General features: G+C 42.1%; 1 protein-coding gene across 8 annotated transcripts in view; it reads right to left on the reverse strand.

Moving 5' to 3' along the window:
• The window catches only part of LOC129767232 (titin-like), a 96,361-nt gene that overhangs the window by 28,413 nt on the left and 40,096 nt on the right, over window positions 1-27,852 (reverse strand). For 5 of the 8 annotated variants that reach the window (XM_055767908.1, XM_055767906.1, XM_055767904.1 and 2 more), the window contains exons 4-10: window positions 27,491-27,815; window positions 27,054-27,128; window positions 26,359-26,463; window positions 25,154-26,205; window positions 21,085-21,133; window positions 20,918-20,956; window positions 12,390-20,120 (exon numbers count right to left, since the gene is read on the reverse strand). In XM_055767908.1, the coding sequence (XP_055623883.1) occupies window positions 12,390-20,120; window positions 20,918-20,956; window positions 21,085-21,133; window positions 25,154-26,205; window positions 26,359-26,463; window positions 27,054-27,128; window positions 27,491-27,815 (9,376 nt within the window). The remainder of the gene's footprint in view (window positions 1-12,389; window positions 20,121-20,917; window positions 20,957-21,084; window positions 21,134-25,153; window positions 26,206-26,358; window positions 26,464-27,053; window positions 27,129-27,490; window positions 27,816-27,852) is intronic. The other 3 variants (XM_055767911.1, XM_055767912.1, XM_055767907.1) reach the window with 3 other exon arrangements.

Here is a 27,852-nt window from a genome sequence, read left to right on the forward strand (position 1 = left end):
GTTTCTTGATAACTTGTTTCTTTGGTTTACCTTCTTCGGTAATAACTTCAGTCACATTGACTTCTTCAGGAAGCTCTTGAATAATGACTTCCTGAGGTACTTGTTCAGTCGGCATAAACTCGGTGATTTCTTCTAGTGGTATTTCGGACTCAGTAACAGTAACGGTTGTCTGAGGCATTTGATCATCTTCTTGAACAGTGACGATCTCTGTTACCTCTTCCTTCTTTCCGATCTTCTTCTTGATGACACGTTTCTTGATAACTTGTTTCTTTGGTTTACCTTCTTCGGTAATGACTTCAGTCACCTTGACTTCTTCAGGAAGCTCTTGAATAATGGCTTCTTGAGGTACTTGTTTAGTCGGCATAAATTCGGTGACTTCTTCTAGGGGTATTTCGGACTCAGTAACAGTAACGGCTGTTTGCGGTAATTGATCATCCTCTTGAACAGTGATGATCTCTGTTACCTCTTCCTTCTTTCCGGCCTTCTTCTTGATGACACGTTTCTTGATAACTTGTTTCTTTGGTTTACCTTCTTCGGTAATGACTTCAGTCACCTTGACTTCTTCAGGAAGCTCTTGAATAATGGCTTCCTGAGGTACTTGTTTAGTCGGCATAAACTCGGTGACTTCTTCTAGGGGTATTTCGGACTCAGTAACAGTAACGGTTGTCTGCGGTAATTGATCATCTTCTTGAACAGTGACGATCTCTGTTACCTCTTCCTTCTTTCCGGCCTTCTTCTTGATGACACGTTTCTTGATAACTTGTTTCTTTGGTTTACCTTCTTCGGTAATGACTTCAGTCACCTTGACTTCTTCAGGAAGCTCTTGAATAATGGCTTCCTGAGGTACTTGTTTAGTCGGCATAAACTCGGTGACTTCTTCTAGGGGTATTTCGGACTCAGTAACAGTAACGGTTGTCTGCGGTAATTGATCATCTTCTTGAACAGTGACGATCTCTGTTACCTCTTCCTTCTTTCCGGCCTTCTTCTTGATGACACGTTTCTTGATAACTTGTTTCTTTGGTTTACCTTCTTCGGTAATGACTTCAGTCACCTTGACTTCTTCAGGAAGCTCTTGAATAATGGCTTCCTGAGGTACTTGTTTAGTCGGCATAAACTCGGTGACTTCTTCTAGGGGTATTTCGGACTCAGTAACAGTAACGGTTGTCTGCGGTAATTGATCATCTTCTTGAACAGTGACGATCTCTGTTACCTCTTCCTTCTTTCCGGCCTTCTTCTTGATGACACGTTTCTTGATAACTTGTTTCTTTGGTTTACCTTCTTCGGTAATGACTTCAGTCACCTTGACTTCTTCAGGAAGCTCTTGAATAATGGCTTCCTGAGGTACTTGTTTAGTCGGCATGAACTCGGCGACTTCTTCAAGAGGTATTTCGGACTCAGTAATAGTAACGGTTGTCTGAGGCATTTGATCATCTTCTTGAACAGTGACGATCTCTGTTACCTCTTCCTTCTTTCCGGCCTTCTTCTTGATGACACGTTTCTTGATAACTTGTTTCTTTGGTTTACCTTCTTCGGTAATGACTTCAGTCACCTTGACTTCTTCAGGAAGCTCTTGAATAATGGCTTCCTGAGGTACTAGTTTAGTCGGCATAAACTCGGTGACTTCTTCTAGGGGTATTTCGGACTCAGTAACAGTAACGGTTGTCTGCGGTAATTGATCATCCACTTGAACAGTGACGATCTCTGTTACCTCTTCCTTCTTTCCGGCCTTCTTCTTGATGACACGTTTCTTGATAACTTGTTTCTTTGGTTTACCTTCTTCGGTAATGACTTCAGTCACCTTGACTTCTTCAGGAAGCTCTTGAATAATGGCTTCCTGAGGTACTAGTTTAGTCGGCATAAACTCGGTGACTTCTTCTAGGGGTATTTCGGACTCAGTAACAGTAACGGTTGTCTGCGGTAATTGATCATCCACTTGAACAGTGACGATCTCTGTTACCTCTTCCTTCTTTCCGGCCTTCTTCTTGATGACACGTTTCTTGATAACTTGTTTCTTTGGTTTACCTTCTTCGGTAATGACTTCAGTCACCTTGACTTCTTCAGGAAGCTCTTGAATAATGGCTTCCTGAGGTACTTGTTTAGTCGGCATAAACTCGGTGACTTCTTCTAGGGGTATTTCGGACTCGGTAACAGAAACGGTTGTCTGCGGTAATTGATCATCCACTTGAACAGTGACGATCTCTGTTACCTCTTCCTTCTTTCCGGCCTTCTTCTTGATGACACGTTTCTTGATAACTTGTTTCTTTGGTTTGCCTTCTTCGGTAATGACTTCAGATACTTTCACTTCTTCAGGAAGCTCTTGAATAATGGCTTCCTGAGGTACTTGTTTAGTCGGCATAAACTCGGTGACTTCTTCTAGGGGTATTTCGGACTCAGTAACAGTAACGGTTGTCTGCGGTAATTGATCATCCACTTGAACAGTGACGATCTCTGTTACCTCTTCCTTCTTTCCGGCCTTCTTCTTGATGACACGTTTCTTGATAACTTGTTTCTTTGGTTTGCCTTCTTCGGTAATGACTTCAGATACTTTCACTTCTTCAGGAAGCTCTTGAATAATGGCTTCCTGAGGTACTTGTTTAGTCGGCATAAACTCGGTGACTTCTTCTAGGGGTATTTCGGACTCAGTAACAGTAACGGTTGTCTGCGGTAATTGATCATCCACTTGAACAGTGACGATCTCTGTTACCTCTTCCTTCTTTCCGGCCTTCTTCTTGATGACACGTTTCTTGATAACTTGTTTCTTTGGTTTACCTTCTTCGGTAATGACTTCAGTCACCTTGACTTCTTCAGGAAGCTCTTGAATAATGACTTCCTGAGGTACTTGTTTAGTCGGCATAAACTCGGTGACTTCTTCTAGGGGTATTTCGGACTCAGTAACAGTAACGGTTGTTTGCGGTAATTGATCATCCTCTTGAACAGTGACGATCTCTGTTACCTCTTCCTTCTTTCCGGCCTTCTTCTTGATGACACGTTTCTTGATAACTTGTTTCTTTGGTTTACCTTCTTCGGTAATGACTTCAGTCACCTTGACTTCTTCAGGAAGCTTTTGAATAATGACTTCCTGAGGTACTTGTTTAGTCGGCATAAACTCGGTGACTTCTTCTAGGGGTATTTCGGATTCAGTAACAGTAACGGTTGTTTGCGGTAATTGATCATCCTCTTGAACAGTGATGATCTCTGTTACCTCTTCCTTCTTCCCGGCCTTCTTCTTGATGACACGTTTCTTGATAACTTGTTTCTTTGGTTTACCTTCTTCGGTAATGACTTCAGTCACCTTGACTTCTTCAGGAAGCTCTTGAATAATGACTTCCTGAGGTACTTGTTTAGTCGGCATAAACTCGGTGACTTCTCCTAGGGATATTTCGGGCTCGGTAACAGTAACGGTTGTCTGCGGTAATTGATCATCCTCTTGAACAGTGATGATCTCTGTTACCTCTTCCTTCTTTCCGGCCTTCTTCTTGATGACACGTTTCTTGATAACTTGTTTCTTTGGTTTACCTTCTTCGGTAATGACTTCAGTCACCTTGACTTCTTCAGGAAGCTCTTGAATAGTGACTTCCTGAGGTACTTGTTTAGTCGGCATAAACTCGGTGACTTCTCCTAGGGGTATTTCGGACTCGGTAACAGTAACGGTTGTCTGCGGTAATTGATCATCCTCTTGAACAGTGATGATCTCTGTTACCTCTTCCTTCTTTCCGGCCTTCTTCTTGATGACACGTTTCTTGATAACTTGTTTCTTTGGTTTACCTTCTTCGGTAATGACTTCAGTCACCTTGACTTCTTCAGGAAGCTCTTGAATAATGACTTCCTGAGGTACTTGTTTAGTCGGCATAAACTCGGTGACTTCCTCAAGAGGTATTTCGGACTCAGTAACAGTAACGGTTGTCTGCGGTAATTGATCATCTTCTTGAACAGTGACGATCTCTGTTACCTCTTCCTTCTTTCCGGCCTTCTTCTTGATGACACGTTTCTTGATAACTTGTTTCTTTGGTTTGCCTTCTTCGGTAATGACTTCAGTTACCTTCACTTCTTCAGGAAGCTCTTGAATAATGGCTTCCTGAGGTACTTGTTTAGTCGGCATGAACTCGGTGACTTCTCTTAGGGGTATTTCGGACTCGGTAACAGTAACGGTTGTCTGCGGTAATTGATCATCCTCTTGAACAGTGATGATCTCTGTTACCTCTTCCTTCTTTCCGGCCTTCTTCTTGATGACACGTTTCTTGATAACTTGTTTCTTTGGTTTACCTTCTTCGGTAATGACTTCAGTCACCTTGACTTCTTCAGGAAGCTCTTGAATAATGACTTCCTGAGGTACTTGTTTAGTCGGCATAAACTCGGTGACTTCTCCTAGGGGTATTTCGGACTCGGTAACAGTAACGGTTGTCTGCGGTAATTGATCATCCTCTTGAACAGTGATGATCTCTGTTACCTCTTCCTTCTTTCCGGCCTTCTTCTTGATGACACGTTTCTTGATAACTTGTTTCTTTGGTTTACCTTCTTCGGTAATGACTTCAGTCACCTTGACTTCTTTAGGAAGCTCTTGAATAATGACTTCCTGAGGTACTTGTTTAGTCGGCATAAACTCGGTGACTTCTTCAAGAGGTATTTCGGACTCAGTAACAGTAACGGTTGTCTGAGGCATTTGATCATCTTCTTGAACAGTGACGATCTCTGTTACCTCTTCCTTCTTCCCGGCCTTCTTCTTGATGACACGTTTCTTGATAAATTGTTTCTTTGGTTTGCCTTCTTCGGTTATTACTTCAGTTACTTTTATTTCTTCAGGAAGCTCTTGAATAATGACTTCCTGAGGTACTTGTTTAGTCGGCATAAACTCGGTGACTTCCTCAAGAGGTATTTCGGACTCAGTAACAGTAACGGTTGTCTGCGGTAATTGATCATCTTCTTGAACAGTGACGATCTCTGTTACCTCTTCCTTCTTTCCGGCCTTCTTCTTGATGACACGTTTCTTGATAACTTGTTTCTTTGGTTTGCCTTCTTCGGTAATGACTTCAGTTACTTTTATTTCTTCAGGAAGCTCTTGAATAATGACTTCCTGAGGTACTTGTTTAGTCGGCATAAACTCGGTGACTTCCTCAAGAGGTATTTCGGACTCAGTAACAGTAACGGTTGTCTGAGGCATTTGATCATCTTCTTGAACAGTGATGATCTCTGTTACCTCTTCCTTCTTTCCGGCCTTCTTCTTGATAACACGTTTTTTGATAACTTGTTTCTTTGTTTTGCCTTCTTCGGTATTGACTTCAGTCACCTTGACTTCTTCAGGAAGCTCTTGAATAATGACTTCCTGAGGTACTTGTTTAACCGGCATGCACTCAGCGACTTCCTCAAAAGGTATTTCGGACTCAGTAACAGTAACGGTTGTCTGAGGCATTTGATCATCTTCGTGAACAGTGACGATCTCTGTTACCTCTTCCTTCTTTCCGGCTTTCTTCTTGATGACACGTTTCTTGATAACTTGTTTCTTCGGTTTACCTTCTTCGGTAATGACTTCAGTTACTTTCACTTCTTCAGGAAGCTCTTGAATAATGGCTTCCTGAGGTACTTGTTTAGTCGGCATGAACTCGGTGACTTCCTCAAGAGGTATTTCGGACTCAGTAACAGTAACGGTTGTCTCCGGTAATTGATCATCTACTTGAACAGTGACGATCTCGGCTACCTCTTCCTTCTTTCCGGCCTTCTTTTTGATGACACGTTTTTTGATAATTTGTTTCTTTGGTTTGCCTTCTTCGGTATTAACTTCAGTCACCTTGACTTCTTCAGGGAGCTCTTGAATAATGGCTTCCTGGGGTACTTGTTTAATAGGCATGAACTCGGCGACTTCCTCAAGAGGTATTTCGGACTCAGTAACAGTAACGGTTGTCTGAGGCATTTGATCATCTTCTTGAACAGTGACGATTTCTGTTACCTCTTCCTTCTTTCCGGCCTTCTTCTTGATGACACGTTTCTTGATAACTTGTTTCTTTGCTTTGCCTTCTTCGGTAATGATTTCAGTTACTTTCACTTCTTCAGGAAGCTCTTGAATAATAGCTTCCTGAGGTACTTGTGTAGTCGGCATAAACTCGGTGACTTCCTCAAGAGGTATTTCGGACTCAGTAACAGTAACGGTTGTCTGAGGTATTTGATCATCTTCTTGAACAGTGACGATTTCTGTTACCTCTTCCTTCTTTCCGGCCTTCTTCTTGATGACACGTTTCTTGATAACTTGTTTCTTTGATTTGCCTTCTTCGGTAATGATTTCAGTTACTTTCACTTCTTCAGGAAGCTCTTGAATAATGGCTTCCTGAGGTACTTGTGTAGTCGGCATAAACTCGGTGACTTCCTCAAGAGGTATTTCGGACTCAGTAACAGTAACGGTTGTCTGAGGCATTTGATCATCTTCTTGAACAGTGACGATTTCTGTTACCTCTTCCTTCTTTCCGGCCTTCTTCTTGATGACACGTTTCTTGATAACTTGTTTCTTTGATTTGCCTTCTTCGGTAATGATTTCAGTTACTTTCACTTCTTCAGGAAGCTCTTGAATAATGGCTTCCTGAGGTACTTGTGTAGTCGGCATAAACTCGGTGACTTCTTCAAGAGGTATTTCGGACTCAGTAACAGTAACGGTTGTCTGAGGCATTTGATCATCTTCTTGAACAGTGACGATCTCTGTTACCTCTTCCTTTTTTCCAGCCTTCTTTTTGATGACACGTTTCTTGATAACTTGTTTCTTTGGTTTGCCTTCTTCGGTTATGACTTCAGTTACTTTTACTTCTTCAGGAAGCTCTTGAATAATGCCTTCCTGAGGTACTTGTTTAGTCGGCATGAACTCGGCGACATCCTCAAGAGGTATTTCGGACTCAGTAACAGTAACGGTTGTCTGAGGTATTTGATCATCTTCTTGAACAGTGACGATTTCTGTTACCTCTTCCTTCTTTCCGGCCTTCTTCTTGATGACACGTTTCTTGATAACTTGTTTCTTTGATTTGCCTTCTTCGGTAATGATTTCAGTTACTTTCACTTCTTCAGGAAGCTCTTGAATAATGGCTTCCTGAGGTACTTGTGTAGTCGGCATAAACTCGATGACTTCCTCAAGAGGTATTTCGGACTCAGTAACAGTAACGGTTGTCTGAGGCATTTGATCATCTTCGTGAACAGTGACGATCTCTGTTACCTCTTCCTTCTTTCCGGCTTTCTTCTTGATTACACGTTTCTTGATAACTTGTTTCTTCGGTTTACCTTCTTCGGTAATGACTTCAGTTACTTTCACTTCTTCAGGAAGCTCTTGAATAATGGCTTCCTGAGGTACTTGTTTAGTCGGCATAAACTCGGCGACTTCCTTAAGAGGTATTTCGGACTCAGTAACAGTAACGGTTGTCTGAGGCATTTGATCATCTTCTTGAACAGTGACGATCTCTGTTACCTCTTCCTTCTTTCCGGCCTTCTTCTTGATGACACGTTTCTTGATAACTTGTTTCTTCGGTTTACCTTCTTCGGTAATGACTTCAGTTACTTTCACTTCTTCAGGAAGCTCTTGAATAATGGCTTCCTGAGGTACTTGTTTAGTCGGCATGAACTCGGCGACTTCCTCGAGAGGTATTTCGGACTCAGTAACAGTAACGGTTGTCTGAGGCATTTGATCATCTTCTTGAACAGTGACGATCTCTGTTACCTCTTCCTTCTTTACGGCCTTCTTCTTGATGACACGTTTCTTGATAACTTGTTTCTTTGGTTTGCCTTCTTCGGTAATGATTTCAGTTACTTTCACTTCTTCAGGAAGCTCTTGAATAATGGCTTCCTGAGGTACTTGTGTAGTCGGTATAAACTCGGTGACTTCCTCAAGAGGTATTTCGGACTCAGTAACAGTAACGGTTGTCTGAGGCATTTGATCATCTTCTTGAACAGTGACGATTTCTGTTACCTCTTCCTTCTTTCCGGCCTTCTTCTTGATGACACGTTTCTTGATAACTTGTTTCTTTGGTTTGCCTTCTTCGGTAATGATTTCAGTTACTTTCACTTCTTCAGGAAGCTCTTGAATAATGGCTTCCTGAGCTACTTGTTTGGTCGGCATAAACTCGGTGACTTCTTCTAGGGGTATTTCGGACTCAGTAACAGTAACGGTTGTCTGAGGCATTTGATCATCTTCTTGAACAGTGACGATCTCTGTTACCTCTTCCTTCTTTCCGGCCTTCTTCTTGATGACAAGTTTTTTGATAACTTGTTTCCTTGTTTTGCCTTCTTCGGTATTGACTTCAGTCACCTTGACTTTTTCAGGAAGCTCTTGAATAATGGCTTCCTGATGTACTTGTTTAACCGGCATGAACTCGGCGACTTCCTCAAAAGGTATTTCGGACTCAGTAACAGTAACGGTTGTCTGAGGCATTTGATCATCTTCGTGAACAGTGACGATCTCTGTTACCTCTTCCTTCTTTCCGGCCTTCTTCTTGATGACACGTTTCTTGATAACTTGTTTCTTTGGTTTACCTTCTTCGGTAATGATTTCAGTTACATTCACTTCTTCAGGAAACTCTTGAATAATGGCTTCCTGAGGTACTTGTTCAGTCGGCATAAACTCGGTGACTTCTTCAAGAGGTATTTCGGACTCAGTAACAGTAACGGTTGTCTGAGGCATTTGATCATCTTCTTGAACAGTGACGATCTCGGTTACCTCTTCCTTCTTTCCGGCCTTCTTTTTGATGACACGTTTCTTGATAACTTGTTTCTTTGGTTTGCCTTCTTCGGTTATAACTTCAGTTACTTTCACTTCTTCAGGAAGCTCTTGAATAATGGCTTCCTGAGGTACTTGTGTAGTCGGCATAAACTCGGTGACTTCTTCAAGAGGTATTTCGGACTCAGTAACAGTAACGGTTGTCTGAGGCATTTGATCATCTTCTTGAACAGTGACGATCTCTGTTACCTCTTCCTTTTTTCCGGCCTTCTTCTTGATGACACGTTTCTTGATAACTTGTTTCTTTTGTTTACCTTCTTCGGTAATGACTTCAGTTACTTTCACTTCTTCAGGAAGCTCTTGAATAGTGACTTCCTGAGGTAGTTGTTTAGTCAGCAAAAACTCTGTGGCTTCCTCAAGAGGTATTTCGGACTCAGTAACAGTAACGGTTGTCTGCGGTAATTGATCATCTTCTTGAACAGTGACGATCTCTATTACCTCTTCCTTCTTCCCGGCTTTCTTCTTGATGACACGTTTCTTGATTACTTGTTTCTTTGGTTTGCCTTTTTCGGTAATGACTTCAGTCACCTTGACTTCTTCAGGAAGCTCTTGAATAGTGACTTCCTGAGGTACTTGTTTAGTCAGCATAAGCTCGGTGACTTCTTCAAGAGGTATTTCGGACTCAGTAACAGTAACGGTTGTCTGAGGCATTTGATCATCTTCTTGAACAGTGACGATCTCTGTTACCTCTTCCTTCTTTCCGGCCTTCTTCTTGATAACACGTTTTTTGATAACTTGTTTCTTTGGTTTGCCTTCTTCGGTAATGATTTCAGTTACTTTTACTTCTTCAGGAAGCTCTTGAATAATGGCTTCCTGAGGTACTTGTTTAGTCAGCAAAAACTCTGTGGCTTCCTCAAGAGGTATTTCGGACTCAGTAACAGTAACGGTTGTCTGCGGTAATTGATCATCTTCTTGAACAGTGACGATCTCTGTTACCTCTTCCTTCTTCCCGGCTTTCTTCTTGATGACACGTTTCTTGATTACTTGTTTCGTTGGTTTGCCTTTTTCGGTAATGACTTCAGTCACCTTGACTTCTGCAGGAAGCTCTTGAATAATGGCTTCCTGAGGTACTTGTTCAGTCTGCATAAACTCGGTGACTTCTTCTAGAGGAATTTCGGACTCAGTAACAGTAACGGTTGTCTGAGGCATTTGATCATCTTCTTGAACAGTGATGATTTCTGTTACCTCTTCCTTCTTTCCGGCCTTCTTCTTGATGACACGTTTCTTGATAACTTGTTTCTTTGGTTTGCCTTCTTCGGTTATGACTTCAGTTACTTTCACTTCTTCAGGAAGCTCTTGAATAGTGACTTCCTGAGGTACTTGTTTAGTCAGCATAAACTCGGTAACTTCTTCTAGGGGAATTTCGGACTCAATAACAGTAACGGTTGTCTGAGGCATTTGATCATCTTCTTGAACAGTGACGATCTCTGTTACCTCTTCCTTCTTTCCGGCCTTCTTCTTGATGACACGTTTTTTGATAACTTGTTTCTTTGGTTTGCCTTCTTCGGTAATGACTTCAGTTACTTTCACTTCTTCAGGAAGCTCTTGAATAATGGCTTCCTGAGGTACTTGTTTAGTCGGCATAAACTCGATGACTTCTTCAAGAGGTATTTCTGATTCAGTAACAGTAACGGTTGTCTGCGGTAATTGATCATCTTCTTGAACAGTGACGATCTCGGTTACCTCTTCCTTCTTTCCGGCCTTCTTCTTGATGACACGTTTCTTGATAACTTGTTTCTTTGGTTTGCCTTCTTCGGTTATGACTTCAGTTATTTTAACTTCTTCAGGAAGCTCTTGAATAATGGTGTTCTGAGGTACTTGTTTAGTCGGCATAAACTCGGTGACTTCTTCAAGAGGTATTTCGGACTCAGTAACAGTAACGGTTGTCTGAGGCATTTGATCATATTCTTGAACAGTGACGATCTCTGTTACCTCTTCCTTCTTTCCGGTCTTCTTCTTGATGACACGTTTCTTGATAACTTGTTTCTTTGGTTTGCCTTCTTCGGTTATGACTTCAGTTACTTTCACTTCTTCAGGAAGCTCTTGAGTAATGGCTTCCTGAGGTACTTGTTTAGTCGGCATGAACTCGGCGACTTCCTCAAGAGGTATTTCGGATTCAGTAACGGTAACGGTTGTCTGCGGTAATTGATCATCTTCTTGAACAGTGACGATCTCGGTTACCACTTCCTTCTTTCCGGCCTTCTTCTTGATGACACGTTTCTTGATAACTTGTTTCTTTGGTTTGCCTTCTTCGGTTATGACTTCAGTTACTTTCACTTCTTCAGGAAGCTCTTGAGTAATGGCTTCCTGAGGTACTTGTTTAGTCGGCATAAACTCGATGACTTCTTCAAGAGGTATTTCGGACTCAGTAACAGTAACGGTTGTCTGAGGCATTTGATCATCTTCTTGAATAGTGACGATCTCTGTTACCTCTTCCTTCTTTCCGGCCTTCTTCTTGATGACACGTTTCTTGATAACTTGTTTCTTTGGTTTACCTTCTTCGGTTATGACTTCAGTTACTTTTACTTCTTCAGGAAGCTCTTGAATAATGGCTTCCTGAGGTACTTGTTTAGTCGGTGTGATCTCGGCGACTTCCTCAAGAGGTATTTCGGACTCAGTAACAGTAACGGTTGTCTGCGGTAATTGATCATCTTCTTGAACAGTGACGATCTCTGTTACCTCTTCCTTCTTCCCGGCCTTCTTTTTGATGACACGTTTCTTGATAACTTGTTTCTTTGGTTTGCCTTCTTCTGTTATTACTTCAGTTACTTTTATTTCTTCAGGAAGCTCTTGAATAATGGCTTCCTGAGGTACTTGTTTAGTCGGTGTGATCTCGGCGACTTCCTCAAAAGGTATTTCGGACTCAGTAACAGTTACGGTTGTCTGCGGTAATTGATCATCTTCTTGAACAGTGACGATCTCTGTTACCTCTTCCGTCATTCCGGCCTTCTTCTTGATTACACGTTTCTTGATAACTTGTTTCTTTGTTTTGCCTTCTTCGGTAATGATTTCGGTTACCTTCACTTTTTCAGGTAGTTCTTGTATTACTTCTTGTTGATGTTTTTGTAATATAAATGGATAGTTTGTCGATTCCCCTTCCCCTTCTTGTATATGTAATCTTTTTGTAACATGCTCCGTTGTGTGTGTTTGTTGTATTGCAGTGTCTTCGTGTGATTGTTCCTGTTTTGTACTATGTGTGTGTGTTGAAGTTGTTGATTTAGTGTGATCTGTTGGAATAGTTTATTTGAAAATGTTTTAAGATAATTGTTTAAGTGTACATTATTCTTTGAATAATTGGTATGTTGTATGTGCATTGAAATGTTTGTATAAATTGTTGTAATACTGCATTGTCGGGAATTGTAAAACTTACCTTCTCTTATTGTTGGTGTGCTTTCATCATATGATTCAAATGACGGTTGTGTTAATTTGGCGAACCGCTCTCTGGGTTCGTTGGGCTCTGTGATGTTACCTACATTTTCGTGTGTACTAACTTCCGTAATGTTGGCAATTGTATTAGTTGTGAATGAAACTGATGCCTGTCTTTGAAGGACTTGAGTGTGTGTGGGTATGTCATTCAGTTCGTTAATGGACACTTCTATACATTCGACTGCCCTGAAGCCTTCTTGTATAGATTTTGTGGCAAACTTACATGGTTCGATGATCTCCGTGAATGGTGCCGTAGTATCGCTTGAGATGACATGAGATTGTAATGGTACAATGATATCGCCAATGTTGACTGTTGCGCTGTGCCCCACCATAGTTTCAGTTGCTTTGACTTTATCGAGAGCTTCATTTGCTATGACTTCTGAATATGTTGGTACGATGAGATCCGACACTTGTGGGACTGCGTGTTTGGTATCTGTTTCATCCGGAATCTTTAATTGGCCTAAAGAATCGTGTGCAACAGTTTCCACTTGCGAAGCAATGATTTGCCCAACGAATATTTTTGTTGCAGTTTCCTCTGTTATTTTTTGACTTGCAACAAATTCATCAATATGATCAGATGTGCCCACTTCCGATTTAGTTGGCAACTTCAAGGCATCGTAAGATGGTTTTGCGTGCTTTTCATCCACCACAATCTTGGTCACACCATCTTCTATACCTTCGTAAATTGCAATTTCTGATACTGTTTTTTGCTCAAGTGCATCTGTTGTTACAACTGCTTCCGACAACTGGCGAGGTTCTGTTCGAACATCACCGATACCGATGAACGTTTCAGTTTGTTCAACAGCAATCGGTTTTCGCTCAGAGGGTAGAACACGATTCGCTAGGTGCTCTTCAGCAATTAATTTACCGTCGTACTCCTTCAATCCTTCATAGACGGTCGTTTCCGAAGTCGTTACTCCTTCCATTCTATCTGCCTTCACAGTTGCCAAGGACTCCTTGTTCTGAACCTTCGTTACCTCATCGAGGTGGTCGAGTGGTTCAATTTGTTGCACGCTTAAATATTTCAGTGCATCGCTGGGAATTATCTTTGCATTCTCTCCTTCGCCCTCATATTTCCTCAAATATTCTTTCAACGTTTCGTAGATCACCATCTCGTGAACAGTGGTCTGTTCATGCTCATCAGATTTCATTAGAGCCGAAGTAGCTTTTGTAATGAACTTTTCAACATCGCCTGTTTCCTGCAACGCCACGACCTGCTCCACTGTTAATGATTTCAGGATTTCACTGGTAACTACCTGAGCACTGTAGTTTTCACGCTCTAGTTTATCAATGAAGTCCTTGATATGTTCGAATACGGTTGTTTCTGAGGAGACCAGCTGCTCGCGTTCGTCAGTTCTTGGTACTGCCATCAATGGCTTCAACATTGAAGCTGGTACATCACCAGTCTGGAGGAACGGTTGAATCTGTTCAATTGTTAATGATTTCAGAACGTCAGTTGACACAAGTTTCGCGGTAAACGAGTCGAGTTCTATTTTTCCAGCATACTCTTTGATTCCTTCATAAGTGGTAATCTCCGAAATAGTAGTAGTTGATAGTTCATCGGTTTTAATCGCAGCCGTTGATGTTTTCGATATATCTTTGTGCAACTCGGATAAACCTTGCAGTGGCTGCACTTGTTCCACGGTGAGAGATTTCAACACGCCAGTGGGTATGAATTTTGCAGTTTGTTGCTCACTTTCAGTAATATGGATGCCTTCCTTTGCTTTCTGTTCCGTTACGACCTCTGTAATGGTAATCTCCTTCATCGGTTCCAAACTGGTGTCGGCCTTTTTCTGTTCCGGTGTTGATTCTTGTTGCTGCTGTGTCACATCTTCGTATAGTAATGTTTCCGTGACAGTTGTTTGTTCGAAGGTTTCCTTGACTGGAATAGCTGAGCGTTTTTTGTGCTCTTGTGTATCAATACGGGAGATATCCTCAGCTATTTCTACCTGTTCTACGGTAACCGACTTCATCGTTTTGGCGGGAACCGCTTGAGCCATATAGTCTTTTGCGATGTCTTGTACGCTGTAACCTTCCTTCTCGCGTTGTTCACTGACTATCTCTGTAACTACAAGCTCAGTGTTCGGTTGAACCATCATTTCGGCTGTTTTCTGCTCGGGCTTGACAGATTCTTGTATTCTTGCTAAGTCTTCGTATACAAGAGTTTCCATTCTAGTGGTTTGCTCGAATTCGTCCTTTCTGACTCGAGCTGATTGTTCTGGTATAGTTTTGGTGATGTCCTCTAATAGATCTGTAGGTTGGACTTCTTCAACGACTAGCGATCGCATCAATCCTTCCGTTACGGGCTTGGCAGCATAGTCCTTGGCAATTTCCTGAACATCGAAGCCCTCTCTTTCTGTTTGACCGGTGATGACTTCTGTTACCACAAGTTCCGTGTTCGGTTGTAGCGTACCGTCCGCCATTTTTTCTTCTGGTGTGATCTTTTCCGGCTGTCGCCCTAACTCTTCGTAAACCATTGTTTCCGATACTGTGGTTTGCTGGTGTTCGCTCTTCAGGATGACGGCGGCTCCGGTCAATGCTTTTGGTTCTTGTATGCCCTCAGTAGTGTCAGCAAGTTGAACTTCTTCTACTGTGATCGATTTTAGTGCTTCAGATGTGGTCTGTTTAATGGAGTAATTCTTGGAGATTTCCTCTACATTATATCCTTCGACTTCTAGTTGCTCTGGGACAACCTCTGTAACAACAAGTTCCTGATTGTGTTGTAGCATCGGAACGGCCGATTTCTGCTCCGGCTGAATAGGCTTGTCTAGTTGGCCAATATTTTCCAGAACAATTTGCTGCGTGATAGTTGTTTGTTCGCGTTCATCCTTCTTGATGTGGGCTGCTGAAAGCAATGTTTCACTTGTGCTGACATCTCCAGTAGCACTAGATGTAATCACTTCTTCCACGATGATGGATTTCAGCGAGTGCGAAGGAACTTGTTTCGCTGAGTATTGGCTAGCTATGTCTACGACACTGTATCCTTCCTTTTCCTTCTGCTCGGCAATTACCTCGGTTACAATGAGCTCTGTGCTTTGTAGGAAGGTAGCTTCAGCCGATTTCTGTTCTGGTTGCACTTGTTCAGCAATTGCAGCAATGTTTTCCAGAACAGTCGTTTCGGAAATAATCTTTTCTTCGATTTCACTGCTAGTTTTCTTAGCGTGAGACATATGTGCTTCATGTTCTGGCAGTAGACCAACATCATCCGATGGCTGGACTTGTTCAACCTGCACGGACCGAAGGGTATGGGAAGGTACTTCTTTGGCAACATAATTGCTCGCTATGTCTTTAACGTCATAACCTTCCTTTTCCCTTTGCTCTGAAATAACTTCCGTTACAATCAACTCGCTTATCGCTTCCACATTAGGAAGAGCAATTTTTTCGTCCGGCTTCTCTTGAATGTATTTGTGCACTCCCTCGAATATGTACGTTTCTGAGGTTGTCGTTTGTTCTTGTTCGTCGGTTTTCACTGTTGCTGTCTTATTATCGGATTCTATATGGGCAACGCTTCCCAGAACATCTGACGGTTGAACTTCCTGTACGATAATCGATTTTAGTGTCTCCGATGACGTAACTTTAGCTGCCTTCGATACAATGTCTTCAAGACTAAAACCTTCCTTTTCTTTTTGTTCGCTGACAACCTCGGTTACAATGAGTTCACTCATCGGAGTGATGAGTGATTCGGCGGTTTTTTGGTCTGGCTTTGTCATTTGTTCGTAGTCACCAGTATGTTCGAGAACAAGGGTTTCTTGTACGAGCGTCTCGTCGAATCTGTCTTTTTTGTATGTTGCGGACGAGGTTACCGCTGTTTCTTCAGTGAAAGCATCGGTGTTTTCTGAGGATAGTGTTTCTTGAATTTGAACTGACTTCAGTGTATGCGACGGGACTATTTTTGCAATGTGATCCATAGCTATGTCCTTCACACTGTAGCCTTCTTTTTCCTTCTGCTCAGGTACAACTTCCGTGACAACAATTTCTGTGTTAGGCTGATACGCTGGCATTGCTTTCTTGAGGGCTGGTTGATCAATTTCAGTGAACTGCAGAGACCCTTCATAGGCGACCGTTTCCGAGACTGTGGTCTGTTCAAATTCTTCACTCTTTACAGTTGCGGTCGTAGAGATTTCTTTGGGTGATTTCAGCTGGGACAGGTTGTCTGAAGGAAGCACTTCTTCTACGGTGACCAACTTGAAGGTGTGAGAAGGAACAGATTTCGCTACGTTATCCTTTGCAATCTTAGAAATATCGTAACCCTCGGTTTCTTTTTGCTCGGAATGAACTTCTGTTATGATCAGCTCAGAAATGGGCATAATGATTGTTTCTGCAGACTTTTCAGAAGGTTTCGTCGGTTCCTCATAGCCGGTGGTATCTTCAAAGATCATAGTCTCTGAAACCGTAGTTTGTTCGTGATGGTCGCTCTTGATTGATGCAGTTGTTGTTACATTCTCGAGTTTTTCGAATTTCTGAGAACTTTCGGAGGGCAGCACTTCCTCCACCGTTACAGATTTTAACGTATCTGCAGGAACCGCCTTTGCAATATTTCCCTTAGCAATATCAACTGCAGTGTAACCTTCTCGCTCCTTTTCTTCCGGCGACACCTCGGTAATCAACAGTTCATTGATCAATTCCACAACCTGCCCAGCTTTCCTTTCAGTTGGTTGAAGTTCACTACTAATTTTTTTTAATCCTTCGTACACCACAGTTTCCGAGATCGTTTTCTGTTCAAGCTGTTCACTCCTCACGGTGGCAGAGTTGGTTTGTGGTGCCTCTTGGATAACATTATCTACCGCATCCGACGTGAGGACTTCATGGATTAAAACGGATTTCAATGTGTGGGCCGGTACTGCTCTGATAATGTGATCTTTGGCGACATCTTCAACGCTGTATCCTTCCTTTTCCCGCTGTTCAGCTACTATTTCTGTTACCACTAATTCAGAGATAGGAAGAAGCGAAGCTTCCGCCTGCCTAGTGACAGTTTCCTGTTCTTTGTGTTGTCCTGTAATTTCGTAAACCATCGTTTCACTAATGATCTTCTCTTCCAACTGATCTGTCTTCAGCACTGCCGATGATTCCTTGAGTTGCAAACTATCAATGTCGCCAACTGAGTCGGTTGCTTCCGTTGTTTCAACTACTATCGACTTAAGCGTATGTGACGGAATTTGTTTCGCCGTGTAATCCTTTGCGATCTCTTTCACGTCGAATCCTTCCCGTTCCTTCTGTTCGACAACCACTTCGGTTATTGTTAGTTCTGTGTTTGGGGTAACAAGTGTTTCAGCAGTTTTCTTTTCCGGCTTAACGGGCTCTGGCAGTTGACGAACTCCTTCCAAAATAAGCGTTTCGGAAACAGTGGTTTGTTCCTGTTCATCATTAGACACCGTTGCTGCTGATTTCACAACATCGGGTTCGGTTAGCTCGGCCGTAATGTTTGATATTTGAACCTCTTCAATCAGTACCGATTTCAGCGCATCCGTAGCTGAAGTCTTGGCAATTTGGCTTTTGCTTGCTTCTACTTGGATTCCTTCCTGTTCTTTGATTTCAGGAACGACTTCAACTATCTGTAGACATTCGGAAGGTTCCATTGTGGAATCAACCGATTTGAGTGCAGGTATCTCCGCAGCGGTGTATTGTGAAGTGCCTTCCAGTACCATTGCTTCGGACACGATTGTTTCCTCGAAACAATCATCCATGACGGCGGCAAGTGTTGAAAGTGGTTGCGTTTGCTTGACTGTATCGAGACTGTCCGAAATGATTGTTTCTTCTACAAGTACTGTTTTCAACAAATGCGTTGGAACGGTTTTCGCGTTGTAGTCCTTTGCAATTTCCTGAACACTGTATCCTTCACGCTCTTTCTGCTCGGCGATCACCTCCGTTATGATTAGTTCAGTGTTCGGCTGTAGTGATGAATCGGCTACTTTTTGTTCTGGTCCGAAGGATTTTTCGTATGGTTTCAATCCTTCGTAAACTGTAGTTTCGGAGATGGTCTTTTGTTCGAGTTCTTCGGTTTTAACCTGAGCGGCAGAGGTTTCAACAATAGGCTTGGAGAAACCGACAGCTGAAACATTGGTCATCGTTTCAAGAACCTGGACCGATTTCAACACATCAGTTGGAAGTGTCTTCGCTACCTGATCATCCGGCAATGCGGGTGCTTTGAAAATCGTTTCCTTTTCATTTGTTTCGTACGTCGTGATCTCGAGTTGATGTTGAACATCAACTTGCGCAGCAGCAAACGCTACCTTCAGATCAGTTTTCCCAACGAAATCACTTTCCCTTTCATTCGTCATTACAGCTGATACAGTGTGCGATTGCTGAAGTGTGAAGCCTGGAGTTGCGGTTTCCGTTCGATCCAACGCCTCCGGCGAGAAACGTCCTTCAGCGTCCGCTGTTTGTATTTGCGTGATAGCAACGTTTTCCATCGGCTCTAAGATCGATTCCGCAACGGCTTCGTTTGGACGAGGAACTCCTTGATGTAGTGTTTCTTTGTCATGCACAAATGGAAGCTCGGCCTGCCCAATGACTAGCGTAGTCAGCGAAGGTAGTGCCTTGACCGAAGAGGATGGTTCGAAGGGTGCTAACTCGGATTCGAACTCGTTGCTGATGATTTTGGATATCGAAACCGTTTCCTGTTCACGGAAGTCCACATTGGCTGTTTTAGTGCTGTATGAATCCGTTTCGAAAGGTTTTGTGGACAAATTTTCGTGCACAAGCTCAGTTGTGATGCTTTCGAGGGTTGTTACCGTGTCGAGAGCTTGATATGTGTTGGGTTTGAGTGCTGCAACTAGCTCCGACTCGTGTTCTTCTACCGGTTGTTCGACAACTTGTATTGGTTCGGTTGTGGAAAGCAGAACATCTGCCTTTTGCTGTGGTGGAAGCCGTCCCGGTACGTAAATATCTTCCTTCTCGGGGGCGTTTAGTATGTGAGTAGTGTAGGACTTCTGCTCAACGAATACCTTACGAGCAGTTTCAGTGGGAACTGCAAGCTCCGGATAGAACTTGGCTGGACTGTCTTCGGCGACAGTTTCACTGGTCTGAATGGATTCTGAGGGCATGAATTGGTACTTCGGAACGACCGTAGGAAGTTTCATCTGTGAATCGAACGATTCCTCTTTTTCGATTCTGTTTATCTCCGTTATTTCGATTGATTCTTTGGAAAGCACGTTGGCGTATGCTTTGCTCGAAACGGGTACTTGCGGGAGGGTGAGGTTCTCCTCCGATTGGTTACTGATAGTTTCTTCAACCATTTTGGCTTCGTGTGTATATATATCCATCTTTGCATTCGATGGAACATCAGTATGAGTGTGCAAATTAGAGGTACTATCGTGTGCCACTGATTCGCTTATCTGAAGGGACTGTGTGGGTATAAGTTCTGTTTTAGCTAACTGTGTCGTTGGTTTGGGTTCGCTGGTTTCTTGAGGCATTTCCTCTGTTAGGGTTTCGGAAATTTGCACCGATTCTTTGAGGCCTGTAAGATTATACTTTGGTACGGTGGAAAGTCTGCTGCTATCCAATACCAAAGTGTCGGACTCTTTCTCCGAGGCAAGTATCTCCTCGGTGACCATCGATTTCTGCGGAATGATGTCGAGAGAGGCAACAGTACGCGTGGGCTCGCTTGGCTCCAAATTGGACGCCGTGGCGAGCACCGACGGTAGGTTTGATATCTCGGCAATCACAAACGGAAGCTCCTTGGTTTCGCGTGTTGGCGAACGTAGGAACTCGATGGCCATTTCGTCTAGCATTTGCTCTTCGCTCGCCAGCAATGGCGCCAGAGGCTGTATTTGTGTTTTCTGTTTCTTTCGTGCAATGCTCTGATCCTCTGTCACTATGGTTTCGGTGATTATTTCTTCGCGTTGTGTGTCTTGCTGCTTTCTCTGCGTTTTCGCCTTTTTCTGTTTTTTCGTGCTAGTAGTAGTTTTGGTGGCTATCGTAGTAGTGGTGGTGTCTTCGCGGATGTCTGGTGTTTCTGTGAAATTTATCGGAATTGGTAACAAAATGAACTTATGTAGGAATGAGGGAGAATTGTGGTGTTCAAAGTAAAGTTTTCCGTTGGATAGAGAAGTGGATGATGGGATAGTATAAAGTAGAGGATAGAGTTCCTAAGAATATATTTTTGTCGTGCGATGGCTGTAGAGTAGTTTTTGGCGTGCAGCGTGGGCTAGATCTACCGAAACAATACTACTGGGTCAAACATTCGCAGTTTTCAAGACACAGATTTACAGATGCATAGCACTTGCCAAAGATATGTACAACATATGATACAACTGCTGAAATTAGGCGATTTTATGGTTCCGATTTCTGTACTCACCATTTAATGTTTAACTCCAGCGATCCACCTTTTCTAACACACACCCATAGCTGCCGAAGAAGCGATTGATGCTCCACAGCATAAGCGGCAATACAAACTAGAAAGCTATTGGAAACACTAAAAAAATAACAAACAAGCTTTGCGTTTAACACTAGCTATTTATTCAAGACTGTTCATCGATCTCTGCGCTCATTAAACAGAAAACTTAACCTATGCGTTCATTGCGTGGATATATTTTATAGCGTATACAATTTTAAGCAAATAAGCGCCGAAAATAACTCAACTCGAATCCTCAAAATTGCTTGACAGTGGTGAGTGGTAACACAGTTTTAATCGTATAAGAAAAAGATACAACAATAAGAGCGGTAAAAAGAGAATAGAAGTAGTATTAGGATATAAAATAGCAGGAAAGCTCATACAAACGCATCTCGCAAGTGGGAGTTAAGATTTCAAACCTTTGATATCCAGCTCCTTCTTGGTCAGTACGGTTGTCTCTGCAGGATATTCATTCGAGGTAAGCGAGCGAAGACAGTTGCACGCACAGATGCGACAGATAGGAAGATAAGAAACAGAAGTTAGATATCGGTTCATAGATCGTCGTCCGTAGAGCTAGCATAATTACCGGATGTGTGCACTTCAGTCGACGAGATCATTCGGGTTTCCTCGAATTTCTGTGAAAGCATAGCGGTGATAGTGAGGCGTGAAGAAATGAGGAATATAGATTGAGAAAATTAGCTAAAGAGTTTTGGGAAGAGTTGCAAGAGGAATGGGTCATCGTCGATCGTATCACTAAATGTTCCGTTTGGTTCTTGGCGCAGAACTACGCTAAGGGTGCTGTTTTTCGAAAAACTTCACGTTTTGTTGGTGAAATATTTTGAATATCAATTACTCAATTTCTAGGAAACGTTTTTTGATGATTTTTTCGTTGATTAATTCTATACAAATCAATATTAGTTTTTTGAAATGCTAAAAAGTGTCATGTTTCTCTAGTAAAATATATAACATCGAACTAGATGTTTCCGTTTGATAATTATTGAGTGAACACCGTTTGCCGGCGAGCGTCGAACGGGAATGAATGGTTGAAAACGTTCTAAAAAAAAGGACAAGCACCATTTTAGAGGGTTTCCGTAGCCAAAATGATTGCGCGTCCGCTTTTAGAGCGAACGATCGTTGGTTCAATCCTAGGAGACTCCATTGAGTGTTTTTCTAATATACTTTTTTCTATGTAAGAGACGAATGAAGTTTGTAGTTGAAAGCCCCCATAATAGGGAAATTCAATTAATCAATAAAATCATTTCAACTTGAAGTGAATGAACTTTGTAGTTAAAAGTTCTATAATAGAAACAATCAATCAATCAATAAAAAAAAATACTAAAGATAGGATTTGCTCACTTATCTTTTTGTTATCTCTCTCGTTTCAGATACAAGTTTTTCTACCTTTTATGCGCTGTTTGGTGCTGTATAGTGAGAACGTGAGAAATTTGAACAACGAGCGCTCATAAAAGGTGAGTAAAAATTAAATAATGAAAAATTAATTAAAAGACAAATAAATTAAGTGATGAATGGAAAAAAGGGTGGGTTATATCTCTAATACAACCGCAAGGTTGACGTGGGACTACCTAAGCTTAGCAATCATTTCATTGAGCAGAAGATATGAAGGCATATCCTTCAATGCAATCTTGAATAACCGAGCCAAAGCGTTATGTTCGTATCCTTGTAATCCGTGTTAGGAAAACACTTTTCGGAGTGCAAAAAAAAAAGCGGGTGCAGAAGTACCTTCGGCTTGCATGAATCAACAACTTCAACTTCTACTTCTACTTCTACTATAGAGGATTTAAACCTGAAAGTTCATTCGCCTCTAGTGTCTGTTCGATTTTCCCAGGTCCCTAAGTTTAGGAGACCGTGTTAAGGAAACATATTCTAGTTTGCACAAAGATAAGCGAGTACAAAAGTACTCGCAGTTTGCATTTATTTGCAAAGCCGATTCCCCCAGACATCTTGGTTTTGAAGTCTGTGTTAGGCAAACACATTTCAGTCGGAACAAAAATGCCCCCGACTTGTATGAATTTGCAATGCCAATTTCCTCAGACACCTTGGTTCTGATGTCCCCGACCTGCATGAATTCGCAATGCCAATTTCTCTACGCTCCATGGATTTGAAGTCTGTGTTAGGGAAACACATTTCAGTGGAAACAAAAAAACCCTCGACCTGCATGTATTTGCAATGCCAATTTCTCCAAGGCTGCTTAGTTTTGATGGCTATGTTAAGGAAACCGTAAATTGGGCCAATCAAAACGAGGCAGTTAGGGCGTTTAGATAACGCTTAACATTTTACAGTTTTTCAATTGATTATCTAATGAAAAATAACATTTTATTAATTGCGATAGAAGCGTAGAAATATTCCCTTTCAATTGATGCAAACATCTTTCCGATCCAGTAAGAAATGTTCGAGTTATAAGCATTCGGAATATTTCATTTTTTCCTGTATGTTCTGTGTTTAGGTTTTCATTTTACCCCCCATATACTCCGGTTAGACTTAGTCCCACGTCAAAAGAAATAACTGGTAAATCCAGTTTTATATTAGTGGCCTTTCCTGAGGCAGGATAGTTTATTTTCACTCACCGCAGAATGTTCCGCGGTGTTTAAGCGGTTGGTAATTTCTGGCAACCTAGCTTCCGGACATAGGAAGGCAGTATTATGGATATTTAACGTTTGGTTGTTTCCATAAATTCTCTACGGGGTGAGCATCTTCAGCCGAGGCGGCAAAAAGCACCGAAAACGATCAAACCGATATATAATATGGCTGTAAATATGGCGTCCTTTGTTACAAGTCCCTCACCCAAACTTGCGTTTGCAGAGACCTGGTTTTTATTGTGTTACAGGGTTAAATGCACATATAAATGCACCTGTTTTTAAGAGCGTTAAAATGTTTCTCACATTTCAGCAGACCTTGTATTTTCTCATACTGAATGATCTGGCGTTATTGTAATATCCAAACCTCTCAAGCTAAAGGTCACGAGTTCAATTCTCACTCCCGACATTCTCCCGAAAAGGAAGGTAAAAGTGACGAGCCAGCCAAAAGTGTTGAAAGTTACTATGATACAGGGAAAAAAAAAGTTTGGAACATATGCATTCGGGAAGATTTATTCATGTATCAGTTTCATAATAAAACAAACAGGACTGTAAAGCAAAACATGGCAAAAATGCGGGCTCGAAACCTGTGTGACCACGAGCTTACCTTGGGAATGTTTGATGGGAAGCAGATGATTTGAATGTGTATCTACAGCTGTGACCGGAAGACTCCGATTTTCATTACAAACAACAATACGAACGGACAGCAATACACCGAAGAAAAGAGTATTGCCATTAGGTTCCACCGGAACCAGTCATGTTTTAGCCGGATTTGGCGAGGTATTCAAATTTGACGTTTGACGATAAAATGTCAAACAGGAAACGGGCATAACAATATATCCTTGACATGTCGAAGTGAAATGTGTGCTTCTTCAAGAGAGCTTAGACTGAAATTTCCTAAAGCAGCTGGTAAAAGTACTTCATGGGCTGAAAAGTCCCGGGATTTTTAATGAAAACAATCGTTTTTTGGGCAAAGCTGTTTTCATTACTCAACAAAGTTTTTTTTCGAGGGTAATACACGTGGTATAGCGAGTTTTCAACATTTTGATTCCCTTTAAGTAATACGAAACGTCTAAGTCTTCGAAATATGACTCAGTGCCACTCTGCAGACTGCCTATTGGACTCAGAAGTGTGGTAATGGATCCACGTTTCATCCAACAAGTCCTTCTTGTCTTGAACGAGGTGCATCTGCGGTGATTGTTCGGGACATTTTAAACTCACTAAACCACCGATGAACTTTTGTTCTCGAAGGAGCAGAAGTGGAATAACATTTCGTCAACCACTATATTCATTGATGAGGAGTTTTTCCCATCAAAAAGCAATGTTTGATCAAAATACGACATTCCTCCTTTTCCATTTTTTATACGAATGCTAAGGTAGTAACATCTAAACAACTACAGTTTGTGAACAAATAAACGAAATGTCATGAAACACATGAGCTAGTGACAGATGAACATCTCGAAATGAATCTTGTTCATTTTTAGTGGCGCCATCTGTTCAAAAATCCCGGGACTTTTCAGCTCTTGTAGTAGATTTACTATGAAACTCGCTGTCCGGAATAATCCGCACCTGAACATCCGCTTGAGGATAATCGAGGTTCCACTGTATCTTGTTGATTTGAAAGAAAGGATGAGTTTGGGATAACCTCTAGCGAAGATAGAAAGCGATATACCTGAATACAAAAGAATTTTGGATATAGAGATGCAATGAGAGACCAACATTGCACGACCGATTATCCGCGGTTAGGAAAATAGCGAAATAGCTGCATTCTGCAGATGTGTTCACCCACTGTATGGGGTAAGCCGTGGCTAATAAAGGACAACGGATGCTTCCGAAACGGATTCGTTCCCAATCAGAATTGACGATAAACAGACAAATCGGATAAAATAAGTTCGTAGTCCTACGTCAACAAAGTGGTTGTGTTTTTGAACAAATTGCGGCATTAACATCGGTTTTCGACGATTGACTCATCACTGGCAAGGGTGAGTTAAAAATAGACAGTTAAGAATTTAATGGAGAGTAAAACAGCGGGGTGGGGGTAGCAATATAATGGATCCAAACCTCGTCAGCTTGTTCAAGCTTCCATTCGTGCATGAAGAAGTCCTCCGGCGAGAAGTGTGTGATGATTTCTTCGACGCTGGTGTGGTTCAGCTCGATCATACGCATAAATGCACGGAATCCTGCCGTTGCAGCAAGTTGCCTTTCGTCCATATCGGTCTCGGTTAGGATTTCCGTTACGATGCTCGCGTAACCCTCTCTTTCCAGCAGTAAAACGAGGGCCGATTGTGATTCTGGCGTTTTCAGTGCCGGGAAGTGATCCGACTGGTAGAATCCGTTTATTTCGTTGACGGTAATGCCATGTTTGACCATGTACGCGATGGTGGCCAGCTCACGAAGTGGGCCCTCTCCAGGTCCAAAATCGGCTGCCTTGAGGTTTGTTAGGATCTCATTAACCTGTACCGAGTGTTTCACGCTTTCTACGTCTGATACGTCCAACTTCTCGGTAATAACCATTCGTTCGAACTCCTTCACCGTTTCGGTGGTAATCACCTCCTCGATCAGGGTTTCGCGATGCTCTTTAAACTTCACAGTGGCTCTATCCTTGGCGATCTGTACATTCTGGGTAAATTCGGAAGTTGTGCTCGCTGTCATCGTACTGGACGATTCTTGTGAGAACTTCGTCTTCTCCTTAATTGAGGCGTCAATTTCCTGTCGAACTATCTCATCTACGATGTGCGCCTCCTTGATTTTCTTCTTCTGTTCACGCAAATTTCTGCGCTCAGCTCTCTTCAGTACCATCTCCTCCGACTCCTCGATTACCACTTCCACCTTTTTCTCGGTTTTACCGTTCTTGCCGTTCTTCTCGACGCGCTTCGTGGAGAACTGTTCTTCCAGAATTAGCCGTTCTTCATCGGTCAAGGTCTGCGAAGTGGACTCAATCATCTTGGCAATCGACTCACACGAACCGGCATCGTTCATAGCGCGGCACTTGTAGAAGCCAAAGTCCGACACTTCAACCGGGTAGATGGTCAACGAACACGTATGATCCTCCGTTCTGATTTTGACCCGTTCATCCGCAATTATGACTTTACCGTTGCGATACCACAAAATATCTAGAAAAATTCAAGCTTACTTTACTACCTGAACACGCTTAGCTGCTTGCAGCTTTCGTATGTTGTAATTGGGTGTACTGCTTGGGTGTTTGATCGTGGCTTTGTTTCTTTGGGGGCGTGTTTTTGTGGGTAAAAAGAAATATTTGTATCTACCTGGTTTTGGATTGCCTGCAAAATGGCACTCGAAGTATCCCTTCTCGCCGAGCATTGCGCGAGAATCTTTGATCTCCATCGAGAATGATGGTATAGCGTAAGCAGCTGAAAATTTCAATTTGTCGACAGTTTTAGTGGTTAGAGCTTTTTTTGGTTGCTAGCGAAGAGATAGTGCGCGATGCGATACTTTGGGTGAAGGAAACGATCCTACCTTGGTTTGCTCATTGGATGCCTGATTTCTCGATGGAAATATGTTTTGTAACTAGTTTGTATATTTAGTCTCGAATGCAGTATGGGTAAAATGGTAACACAAAATCGGCTTGGTTAGGACAGATTACCTTTCCGGATTGTTTGGATGACCACTACAGTGTGCTTCTAGGGTTAGAAATTCTGCCAATTCTTCTTCGCTGTTTTCTACAAAGTATAGAGCGATTGTTTTTCGTCGGTTTTCTTTCGGTCGAGTTAGCACAATCAACACAACAATCACTGTGAGAGATTTGTTTTTTTCCATGCAAATCAACAAACATTATAACATTGACTCAAACACTGATAAAATGCAGTACTAAAAGAAGATTTTGAAGAACAATAGTTTTCGCTACAAGAAGATGACTTGGTGAGAAAATTCGGGATGGAGGAAACATGTTGACGGTGATTGAATGGTTGATCAGAAGGATGGACGAGAAGTATCAAATTACCTTGCAGCGCCTCTTTCATTTCCTCCATATATTGTACCCATTCCGGTTTCCGGTAGGCCTTGGTGCCAATGATCTCTGTGTTTTCGAAAAAGAACAAACAATCTCTATTAGAACCATAATAATTTCACGTTGCGTATTTTGGTCGTGTAGATCAGTTTGTTTCGAGTAGTAAATATAGCGATAGATAGTTTACGGGTGAATGTTGAGATGGTGTTATGTGTATTGAAATAAATATTTCATTCGATCGATGGAGATTGGAATATAAAAAGGGATAGGAATAAAGGGTTTTTAGCTGCAATCGCAAAAAAAAAGAATTATTAAATAATCAATATTGACAAAACCTACAAAAGACAAAAGACTATTGAAGCAAAAAAATGATATTAGTAAAGCATTTCTACGGTCAAATATCAGAAAAATCATCATCGCTCTCCGGTTACCTTCTACAACGAGTTCGGTTGTAGTTACGGCAGCACCAATTGCGTTGTGTGCTTCGAATGTAATGGTTCCCGAGTCATCCGCATAGATGTCATTGATGATAAGGATAGAAGTGCCATCCTCGAAATTCTCGATTTGGAACTCCTCAGACGGGATGATTTCTTCGTTGGCCTTGAGCCAACGTATCTGCGGTTTGGGTTGTGCCAGTACCTTCACCTCCAGCTTAGTAAGCTCACGTTCCTGGGTCATCACCACACTTGGCAGCTCTTTGATGATCTGCGGTGCGAACTCCACCGGTTCGGCGTATTCCTCCAATGTTGAGATAGACTGCAACAATCGACCAATCTTAGAAATCATGCCAAAC

The sequence above is a fragment of the Toxorhynchites rutilus genome, chromosome 2 (assembly GCF_029784135.1).
Source record: "Toxorhynchites rutilus septentrionalis strain SRP chromosome 2, ASM2978413v1, whole genome shotgun sequence".
Taxonomy (NCBI): domain Eukaryota; kingdom Metazoa; phylum Arthropoda; class Insecta; order Diptera; family Culicidae; genus Toxorhynchites; species Toxorhynchites rutilus.